Source organism: Leptopilina heterotoma, unplaced genomic scaffold (genome assembly GCF_015476425.1).
Source record: "Leptopilina heterotoma isolate Lh14 unplaced genomic scaffold, ASM1547642v1 Lhet_47, whole genome shotgun sequence".
Taxonomy (NCBI): Eukaryota; Metazoa; Arthropoda; class Insecta; order Hymenoptera; family Figitidae; genus Leptopilina; species Leptopilina heterotoma.
In genome coordinates this window covers 24720-36345 of record NW_025111098.1, presented here as the reverse complement: position 1 = coordinate 36345, position 11626 = coordinate 24720, and the positions used below count along the sequence as shown (strand labels likewise).

Genomic DNA, 11626 nt, shown 5'->3' with positions numbered 1-11626 from the left:
TATTCCGATAATTAATTTGGAAAGTATACACAATTATACCAAGTAAAAACAATGAGTATACTGTTTGTATCGCCTATGATATTTAGTTTGTACATTCTCCTTCACGAATCTACTGCTTGAAGATGTGGCGAATTTACATTATTTTACAAGAAGTGCAAATGAAAATAGTACAACTTTTGAAAATGATCTAGAAATCAAAAGTGACTCAGATATTTCTGATATTGAATACAATAACAATAACTCAGAGCTAAGTGATAGTGAATACCAAAAAAACTGTAACTTCTTCTGTTGACTCAATGCTTATTTCAAAAAACCAAATGGAATGGAGTGCAACTCCTTTACGTCAACCTATTAGAATTGCTATATACTCAAAGTATAATTTCTCGTGCAGTGATACACGTTCAGCATTCTTACTTTTTTTCCTCCGATAATTGAAAAAATTATTATTCAAAATACCACATTTATTGGAACTTTGTAGTAATTTACTAATAGTGTAAACGAAATGTGATGAATATTATTAATTAATAATAACGGGTTGTTTAGTTACAGGAAGACAAAGTTTATTAAAATTTTTATCGAAACGCAAGATTTTAAAAATTTCTGTCTCTCATATAATGTTGCATGTCTGCACAAAATCTCAATTTTTTACCAACACCATATTAAATTAAGTCAATAAATAGTTTTAAATACACAGTGGCTCCCATAAATATTCGAATAAGTAGCAGCTTAATAACAATTATTTAATAGTTGGTCCCGAAAAAATTCTATTATAAGTTTAATTAAATTTTTTAAAAATATTTCAAAGAATGTTACTATTACAGAAACTTAGATTTTATAAATTTATATTGTGACTAATTGTGGTTAGGAATAAAGTTCCAAATGGTGCTTCTTATTTTGATATTCGGGATAGAGCTCTACAATAAAAAAACGATATTCTAAGTTTAAGAATATAATCTTTGTCGCTATTTAAGTATATTTTCCATATATTTTATTCTTAAAGTTAGAAAATAATATTATTAAAATAGGAAAAAGTTTCTTGAAATAAGAATATTTCTGAATTCAAGAACTGTTTCTTATTTAAGGAATATTATATTCTAATTTTAAGAATAACATACATGGAAAATGTACTTAAAATAGATTATATTCTTATAAATTTAGAATATGGTTTTCTCGCAATTTAAAAATTTTGAATTCGGTGAAAATATTTTTGGCAAAAAAGCATTGGGTAACAAATTTTTCGGGAAAGTTATTGTTTTTCAAAAATATAATAAAAAACATAATAAATAATTTGTCTTTAGTACAACGTTACTACTACTACAAAGTTTCAATATAAGTTTGGTGAAAAAAGGTCCAATATAGACTGGAGTTAGTTTTCTGCTCTGAAACATCTAATTTTGTTTGAAATTTTTTAAAAAATACAACCTTTGGTGGTCATAAAAATCTAATTTTTGAAATACAGTTCACTCAATTATCCGAACTAAAGGATGCAGGCACCTATCCGGATTATCGAAAAAAGTACAAAATAAAGGAATTTTCGATTTATAATTTTATGTATTTATTTGCATATGTATTTAAATAAGACTGAAACGAAATGAAACTCTTAAAGTCAACATTAATAAATGTTTACTTAGAAATATTTCAAAAGATTTACATAAAATTTTTCTTAAAATCATTAAAATACCTAAAAACGCAACATTTTGTGTGAAAAATTAAAAATTTATGGTATTAAATGCTTATGAACTTTAAAATTAAAAACAAAAATATTTGAAAGTCCGGATATAAATCGAAAATCCGGATAATGGGGCCTCTACTGGTCTCTACTGTATAACGAAGACGTTAATGGCATTTATATTTAATTCTTATCTTTATTTATAAAATTTTTAAATAAATTCTGATTCAAAACTGTATATTATATTCCTCCAAAGTTTGGATATTTTTTAGTTTCTGATATCACGAAAAAGTAAGCGTTGTTTTGAGACAAATATAAATAAATATTTAAAGGAAAATAGATAGAAGTAGAATATTTAAAATTTTAAAAACTCGAAAAAAGTAAAATTATTTTTTATTATAAAATAGTTCGTCAGTTTCGATGTTTGCCGGCGGCTCGTTGTTTTTCTTTATATTACGCCTGCAAGTGAAGGTGTATAGTTTTTGTGGCGTGAAGAATTATTATTCTGATAAACTTTAAGAAATTTATTAAAGTGCTTTACTTTGCTAAAAAGTTTTACTGCGACGTGATAAAAACTTGATTGCTAAAGCCAAAATATTTGAAATCAGCGTGTACTTTCAAACAATGAATTCTGATTATTGTTTGACAAACCTTAAATTGGAAATTAAATGGTAGAATAGTGGAAAATAAATCATATGCGCGAAAGATGAGTTGATTATTGAATTATTTAAAGCATAAAATGCTTTTTAATGAGGATTAGAATTGTAAAATTTCGTATAACTTTGGAGTAACTGAATGTAATGATGTGTGTAATGCGGTTTCATGCATTCGGAATGACGCATTAATCGTTTAAACATAGGACCGATTAATCAGATGCTTAAAACTACTGAATTGGTGACACAATCATTTTAGCATTAGAATTATAAATTGATTGATTAAAAAAGCAGGCAACGCTTTAATTAATTATTGACATCTTATTAAAAGTTTTATAATTTTACACGGAAAGAAAGTAAATATTAAATTTTATAAAAGTACTTTATAATTTGGAAAGAAAATGTCACAAAGCAATTTTTCTTTTGATACAAAAAATACTAAACAGGAAAACTTTGAAATTTAGTGTTTAATATAATCGAATATCAAGAACATCAATCAAATTTTAATATAATGTTATTAAATTTCATATAATTCTTTTTAAACTTTTAAAGTTTTATATTATATGAAAATTTTGTCATGTCGCATTTTCTACCTAAAATGTAAAATACTTTTCAAAAATGTAATATCTATTTTCTTTCAATAAAAAATTTACATTTTATAGTTCATAATATTAAATACTTTTAAATTTGTAAATTCTAAGTATACATATTTAATACTAGACGAAATATTTTTAGTATTTTTCAGAGTATTGAAATTTTTATTAGTTCTAAACTATATTAGTTATCAAAAAATCTGTTGGAGGTGTTTATTATTTTCAGAAGTACCAACTGGTTAATCGGCTACAATTAGGGCGTATTCTTATGTGACAGTTTTAAATTTTGGATTTATTTCTTATTTATTTTCAAAGTATAGTTTTTAAAAAGAAATCTTTGATACATAAATGTCAATTCAGTTTTTTTATTTAGACGTTTTTGTACTATAGCTCATTTTATAATGGTGCCGTCACATTTTTCACAAGTTTCGACGTTCTTACGGACATAATAAGATTTTGTTAACAAACAATTTTTAATTATCTTATTTTTTCCTTTATAAATAAAATTGTTACTTCAAAAGTATTATAAACATTTCTATCAGCAATGTAGAATATTAAGTAATTCAAAAATTTGTTATTCAGGGAAAATCAAAAATAAGTCAGGGAAAAGTCAGGGAATTTTTTCAGAAGTTTATACGTTTATTGAAAATAAAACGGAAAAGTTTTTAGTTATATTTTCCAAGTTAAAAGATATTGAATAATCATAAAAAAAGTAGGAGTCGCACAATTACCGCCGCGCCGGTAGTGTACATTCTAACGATTTTCAAAGAGATTGTTGAAATAAAGCTGAAATGTATACCGACAGATAAGAATACGCCTGTTCGAAAGAAATGTAAAAGAAAAAGAAAGAGCATTCGTGCGGTTTGTTTTAGATGGACAATTCAGCGTACTTGCCAAATCAACTACCACCACCTATGGTTGTTTTCTCTCAGGCCGGAGGATTCGCCGAGAGTCTCAGATTGCAAAGACCTTTCAATCCACAAGTTAGTCCTTGACCTATGCTTCAAGCCTAAATACTCGTCTCTTTCCCGCTTCAATGCTTCTTGCTTGTAGAATTTTTATTGGCATTTCATTCAAATTTTAATATAAACACGCACCCATTATGCTTTATTGCCTTTTTTTAACACATAGTTGTAGTGCCCCCATATTACACCCAATTATACAGATGACTTTCAATTTGGTGACTCGAAAACATTTTTCTATGCTTTACGAGTCTTTTCCTTTTGCAAATGACTAACATTTCTCGGAATTGATTTCCTAGCACAAAAATTATCGTGACTAAAATTAAAAATGATTTTTTAAAGATTATTAAGACTGTCCATAACAGGCAATCATTTTGGCTAATTATTAGACGATATTTATAAGTCAATAAGGAAAAAAAAATTTCTAAATTTTTTTTTTATAAAAATCAAGTAACTTATCATTTAAATAAAATAAAAGTTGTTTCTTAATTTTTGCAATAAAATCGTTTATTCAATTGTCTCATCTATTGTTAGGTACAAAGTCAAAAGTTTCAAGAAGTTCTTTTTCCAAAGAATATTTTTTTTCAAAATTTAAAAAAAAGGAAATATAATGCAAACCAATACTCAGCTAATTTCACTTTTATAATTCAGTTGTTTTTTAGAAAAAATTTAATGTCAAATTCAAAGTAAATAAGTACCTTTTTATAACAATTTAAGAAAGAATCCGACGGACAGTCAAATCAAAAGTTAATCCAATGTCATAATTTCGTAATTTAAAAGAAAAACACAAATTAACTTTTAAATTCGTCTTGGTACAAAGACGAAGAATTTAATTTTGAATAATTTAAAACGATTAAAAGTTGCATTTGAATAAAAATTACAATTTTCTATCAATAAGAAACATTTGTTAAATTTTAGGTTAGCATCTATTATTGACAAAAAATTATAATTTTTATTCAAATATAACTTTAAAATGTTCAAAATGTAGAAAATTAAATTCCTTGCTCTTCTACCAAAAGGAATTTAAAATTAAATTTGACTTTTTTTTAAATACGAAATTATGACATTGGACTAACTTTTGTTCCGATTGTTTGTCGGATTCTTCATTAGATAAAATTTTAAATTACTGAAAATTATAACAATCATTTATAACAGTTTATTTAGAAATCGATGGATTTTCATATTTTACAAACATCCGGAAGTTAAGGTTGTTTATTGGAGGTGCAAAAATAAAACATTTTGATACTTTTTGGAACTTTTATTTAATTTACATTTAAAAACAATTGTTCTTGGAACTTTTCTTCTGAATTCTGAAACGAACAATTTCTTATAGAAAAAAAAATTTCTTAAAGAAATTAAATTAAATTTAAATTTTAAATTTCTTATAGAACTTTTGGGTTGAGACTGAATTTTTGAAACTTCTGTACCCCATAGTATAGGTAGGGAGTCAGAGTTTCCAAAAAGTAAGTTCCAAGCCAAATAAAAAGTTCTTTTTTCCAAAGGATTATAAAAACTTCATTTTTATAAAATATAAAAATAAATAAATATTTTTTTATAAAATATATTTTATTGGAAAAATGTTTTCTAAAATAAAAATTGTAAAAGATTACTATTTTACTAATTTAAATAAAGGTCCATTTCGTTCAAATCGTTCCACCAATAGAAGACGATTTCATAGAGAGCATTTTTCTAATAAAATGAAGGTATTATATAAATAGAGAGCTTAACTTCTATAGTTTATGGTTCCGGTCGATTTATTATGAACATTTTAGAAGATTCAAAGCAAAAAAAAAATTCATAAATTGTTTTCAAAAAATTGACAGTTTATGAAAGTTAAATTATCTTATTTTCTATAATTTAAGAAAAAATACTATCTATTAAATAAAAACTTTTATAAAAGAGAATTATGTAAGTTTCTACTTAAATTATGGATAAAAAAATAAAAAAGAATTTTTAACTTTTATTTTTAATTTGTTTATAGTCTTTCTCTAAATTATAGAAACCATGAAATTCGACTCGTGACGTGCGTTAAATTTAAGTTTCGCGTTCAACTTCATATCTCAAGTCAAATTTTTTGGAAACACATAATTTAAGGGAAAGGTTCATCTATATTTTTAACTATATCAAGAAAATGATTATTTAAGTCTTCCATAAAATTATTTTTAAATCAATTTTTTGAGAAGAATTCAATGGTCAGAAAATAAAATTGGTCAGAAAATATCCTGACTCTTTTAAGATTTTTATTTTTCTTAAAAATTGATAGATTTTAAAATCCATTTGTAATTTTGCAGAAAATATGTTTTTCTATTAACGAAAAAATTGATTTTTATTTTTTTGAAGAATTTTTTTTTAGAGAGAGAAAGAAACATTATTTTTAGGTTGAAAATGCTAAAAAAATACCATTGTTATTCTTTTTTATTTGGAAATCCATTTGTTTAGTTTGATAACCAATTTCAAATAAATTTTCTTATAATTTTTTTAAAATTTTATAGGTATTTTTTTATTTAAAAAACTTATAATTTGAAGTTAGTTAGAAAAATAAACAAATATATTTCCAATATATACAAAATTTTTAAATTCAATAACAATGGTATTTTTTTAAAGCATTTTCAACGTAAAATCAATGTTTTTTTAATTAATTTTCTCATTCGGCAATTTTTTTGTAAATACAAAAATATATTTTCTACAAAATTACAGATGGATTTTAAAATCTATCAATTTTAAAAAAAATTAAAAAAGGGTCAAAATATTTTCTGACTATTGAATTCCTCTAAAAAAATTAATAAAAATTTAATTTTATGGAAAATTTAAGCGGATACTTCGACTATACATTTTTAACTAAATCATCAAGAAAATGATTTAAATCTTCCATTAACTTATTTTTATTTATTTTTATAGTAATTTTTGGAGAGGAAATCAATGGTCAGAAAATAAAATTGTTCAGCAAATATTCTGACCCTTTTTAGATTTTTATTTTACTTAAAAAATGATAGATGTTTTAAAATTCATCCGTAATTTTGTAGAAAATATGTTTTTCTATTCACAAAGAAATTGCCGAATGAAAAAATGATTTTTATTATTTTTGAAGCACTATTTGCAAAAAATATTGCTTTTAGGTTGACAATGCTAAAAAAACCCATTGTTATTCAATTTGTTTATATGGAAATTCACATTTTTATTGTTCCAACTAATTTCAAATCATAATTTTTTAAAAATAAAAAGTATAAAATACAAAATAAAATTATGATTTGAAATTAGTTAGAAAAATAAAGATGTGAATTTCTATATAAAAAAAAGTTGAATAAAAATGGTATAAATAATTTTTAAGGAAATGAAAATAAAAAAATCTAAAAAGGGTCAGAATATTTTCTGACCATTGATTTCCTCTCTAAAAATTAGTGTATAAAAATAATTTCATGGAATATTTAAATCATTTTCTTGATATTGTTTAAAAATGTAGTCGAAGTTAAATTTTATTTTTATCAGTGTTAGAGAAATTTAAGGGCAGGGAGGTGTTACGTTATATAAAAAGATTTATGTTTCAAACAGAAATTTCATTGGAAAATTGAGAATTTGAAAATTTCTTAAAACATTTTTAAAAAACGTAAAGATCATTTTAAAGTTGATTAATGTAATATTATGTTTTAATTTTGCCTTCACAGTTTACACATGTTTAATTTATTTTACTTACTCAATATTTTAGTGGTTTATTCAGTGTAAATTGTTGAAAAATGTTGTTCGTTTATTTATTTAATTATATTTATTTTGTGTTGTTTTTATTTATTTAATATTGTTATTATAATAATGGATTATCTCTTTTCTCTCGTTACTAACTCTAAACGCTGACTTCCAATGTTTGTCTTAATTTTAATGCCTTCAACATGTAATTTCAAACTTTTTATTTATTGACTTCCTGAAGAGGAAATCGTGTTGATTTCGAAACGTAGGAGAATTTTTTTTATATATTAATATATTAAAAACCACTTGTCTGTTTTATTACCTACTAAACTCTAATTGATTGAATCGAGGATTGAATTCTCTTCTTGATAACTTTTTCGAAACAAGTTAATAGTGGTTACCGCATAAAATCAGATGCTTTCTTTTAAAGTGTTTGCCTTAATAAATTATGCGTCAGAGATAACTTTTGGGTTGGATTCAATCGAGCAAATCAATTTTGATTACCATGCGTTTAGTGCTTTATAATCACTTACCTTCCTAATAATTTTGTGCTTGCGAGAGCGATGATTAATGCACATTGCGTGAATTCATGCATGCTATTTATATTTGTGTAGATTCAAGTATGTGCATGCATCTTGCTTATTAAAACTAAGAATGGTGGAAATAATATGAAGAATGTGCGAATGTCGTTGCGGCTATTTTACATTTGCCTTGCCCTTGCCTTGGCGACACACTGCATGCGAAAAATAAATAAAATTTACGTTTGGATATTAATTAGGAAAACAAATAAATTCTCAAGTTTATCTGTCAATTAAAATACCGTTTCTCAATGATGCACCTAACTTGATGTTATAACACTAATGCCATTGAGAGTTATATTACTACAAATAGTGTAATGTAACTCTTAATAAATCTATTATAAAGGCATCTGCAGTAATTTGAAAACTACTTGACTATCTAACAAATCAATGATTCTTTATGCAATAATATTTGCTATCCATTGTCTGTTTATTAATGTACTCAAAACTGCAATGCTCAATGCTTCGATTCAAAGGTAAAATAATGAATACTGAATAAGTTGTTGATTGTTCCATGCGATTATATTCGATAATCATTAAATTCATTTCCTTTCATAAAAACGTAATATCCTGCTTTTGGATTGTCATGAACAAACCAACGTCAATAATATTCATCAAACGCGATTCACAATGCTATATATATTGATATCATATTCCTAATATCACTCTCCGTGTTTAAAGGGACACTCGACGTTCAGAATGTGGGTTAAAGTTACTAGGGAACTGTCATTGCAAATATAATTAATATTTTTCTCCAAATCTTCTTCTTTGGAGTAACCCAAGTTTATTTCTATATATCTACTAAGGGGTCTACTATACATGTAGAAAAGCAACGACTTTTTTTACAATTTTACTGTGCACCAATTTCCAAGTGTCCCAAAAGTGTCTCGACTAAATTATATACTTATTTGTGGTTTATGTCAAAGGTGAAGTTTTCCTCCTCCCTAAAAACTATTTTAGAACATTAAATTAGCTCTTACACAATGTATTTTTAAAAATACTCTTTTTTATGGAGTTTGGTTGCTTGACGTTAAGCTGGCTGTGCCATGTGTTATTTGAAAAATTGAAGATCTCGAATTGTTTTATAGAATACTAAATTAGCGGAAAATTATGACTCTAAATTCTGACACGAGAAAGAAGTTGTTTAGTGAAAGTCGTACATATACTTGTTCAATTAAAAGTAGTCGGTCCACACTGAGGTAACAGTTTTTTTTTATTCCAAAACATAAACGGTTAACCAAACACTTTCTGTTACAAATCAAAAAAGTAGAAACATTTTTATTTTATAATCGAATTAAAAATAAATTTTATTGAATCAAATTTATTATGCTTAATTCCAATCCTTAGAAATATGAAAATTTTTCGACTTTATTAATTGGCATCAGAAAGTATTATTATCGACTATTAAAAAAATTGTTAGATTAATAGGGGTCTATTTATTCCTACATGAAAATACCACTAAGATCAATTTAAATACTCGATTTTATTAACTTGCTGATATAAAATAGCTATTTCCTTTTTTCCATTTAATTTTCTTGTAAATACCAATGTTCGTAGTCCAATCTTAACCTTCTCAACATATATAATTTTTTTAATTTTATGATTAACAATCATCTACAGAAATAAATTGTTTTAATTTTCCAAGTACCTGCATTCTTGAATTTTAATATTCTGAATATAGATGAAATCCTCAGTCACTCACTTTTTAATTTTACTACCTAGTTCTTTTATATAGATAATCAATCTTTAAATTTTATTAAAAGTGTATTAAAGTTAATTTAATTAGTCAGTGTAAAGAAGATATGACTTTGTAAAAGATTTTAAGTTTCATAAATCATTTTGAAACGAGTTGAATGTACCTGTATAAGAAAAACTGGAAATTTAGACACTACAGTTAAACGTGGACGTTATAACAAAGTTCAAACTGAGGAAAGCTATAAACTTGACCACTATAAATCTGAAAGGGTTTAAAACCTTTGTGAAATGTCCTACTTTGAAATGGTGCTCTATTATAAGATTTAAACTCACGCGTTTAATACTCATCCGTTAAAAAAGAAATCATGTTTTTTGATGTGCTCAAGCATTATCTTGAATTAATGACTTTAAATGTCGATGTTAAGTCGTTAAACTCGAATATACGAGATATGGCTAAATAATTTCTGCGTCGTTAAAATCATTGCGTAAAGAACACGCGTAATTAAAGATTTGCTTGCGAAAGTTAATTTATACTCTAGGTGTTATGCTCGTAAGTTGCAAACTCATTAGAAATACATACATAGGAAGAATTTTTATCATTTCTTTACTGGTTTTCTTTTGTTATTCGAAAATCGTAACGAATTAGTAAAAGCGCAGGTGAAATTTACTTTCTTTCTGTTACGTAAATATACAAGGCTTGTGAGGCTTTCGCCAGTTTTCCCGACAAGTGCCTTGCAAGTTTTATTAAATAAAAATGAAGAGGAAATTTTCAACTCGCGAGGGGAGACAAGTTAGTTGGACCTCAAGGTCGTCATCGAGATTTCCACACACGGGCCCTTTATGGTAGTTGATGGTAAAGCACCGGACACTTATTCCGTAGTCGTCAAATCATGATTTTTTAGTATATTCGACTTTGACGTTTTAAAACAGAATATGCGTTTTTAAGAAAAGGAAATGAAAAATTATGTTTGAATGCCAAGTGTGATAATGCAAAAATAAATAAAAACATTTTGTTCCTTTTTCCAGGTTACTGACTCGATTGCAAAAGATTTGCCACTTGCGTTCGGTACGGGCTCTCCATTTAGTTACGGTTTCCAACAGATGTTGCATCTCCAACACATTCAGCAATTCCAGCATTTTCAGCCGTTTAGTGCGTTCAAGCCTCCGCCGGGACCGTCGGCTTTCGCGCCACCAGGCAAGTGTCTCAAAGTTGAAACCGGAAGTTCAACAGTGTCCTCCGGTTTGCCTAGTATTAGTTCCCTTTCGAGCATCTCGAACATGTTCTCGCCCTCGTTACCCACGTCGGTCGCGGGTGGACCTGGCGGTCCAGAACTTGCACCACAAAGTCCCGCCGGGTCCACTAGTCGGTCACCGCCCGGAAGTGCAACGAGTACAATTGTCGGTTCCATTGCTCCCAGTCGTGGAACACCACCTGATGAAGAGGATCGTGATGCCAACGCCACTCCCGGATCGGAGAACACTGAGCGCTCCACTCCTGAGGAAGGACGACCATATAGACGTAAGTTTTTTTGTCTTTTTATAAACAATCGGGCGAAGGGAATTTTTTGTTAGGAAATATGTTTGTCACCTACAGCAGTTGATAAATATGTTTATGCAACTCAGGTGCATAATGATCCAAAATGATGATATCAAGATGATGATAGTTGACAACTATTACAAAGTTAACAACTTTTTATTATTATTCATTGATAGTGGATGATCCGCGGATTTTTTGTTTACTGGTAATTTCGCGCGGAACATGTAACATTAATTCCTTTTAATTCGCGGATTCCTTTTT

At 26.8% G+C, this 11626-nt stretch overlaps 1 protein-coding gene across 1 annotated transcript; it reads left to right on the top strand.

Annotated features, from left to right (window-relative positions):
* Positions 1-1496: 1496 nt before the first annotated feature.
* Positions 1497-11351, top strand: LOC122507431 (ankyrin repeat domain-containing protein SOWAHA-like; the record flags this gene model as incomplete). Its single annotated transcript, XM_043620132.1, has 3 exons — positions 1497-1515; positions 3788-3898; positions 10855-11351. Coding segments are annotated over exons 2-3 (608 nt in total), but the record flags the coding sequence as incomplete, so codon positions are not given.
* Between the last annotated feature and the right edge of the window lie 275 nt (positions 11352-11626).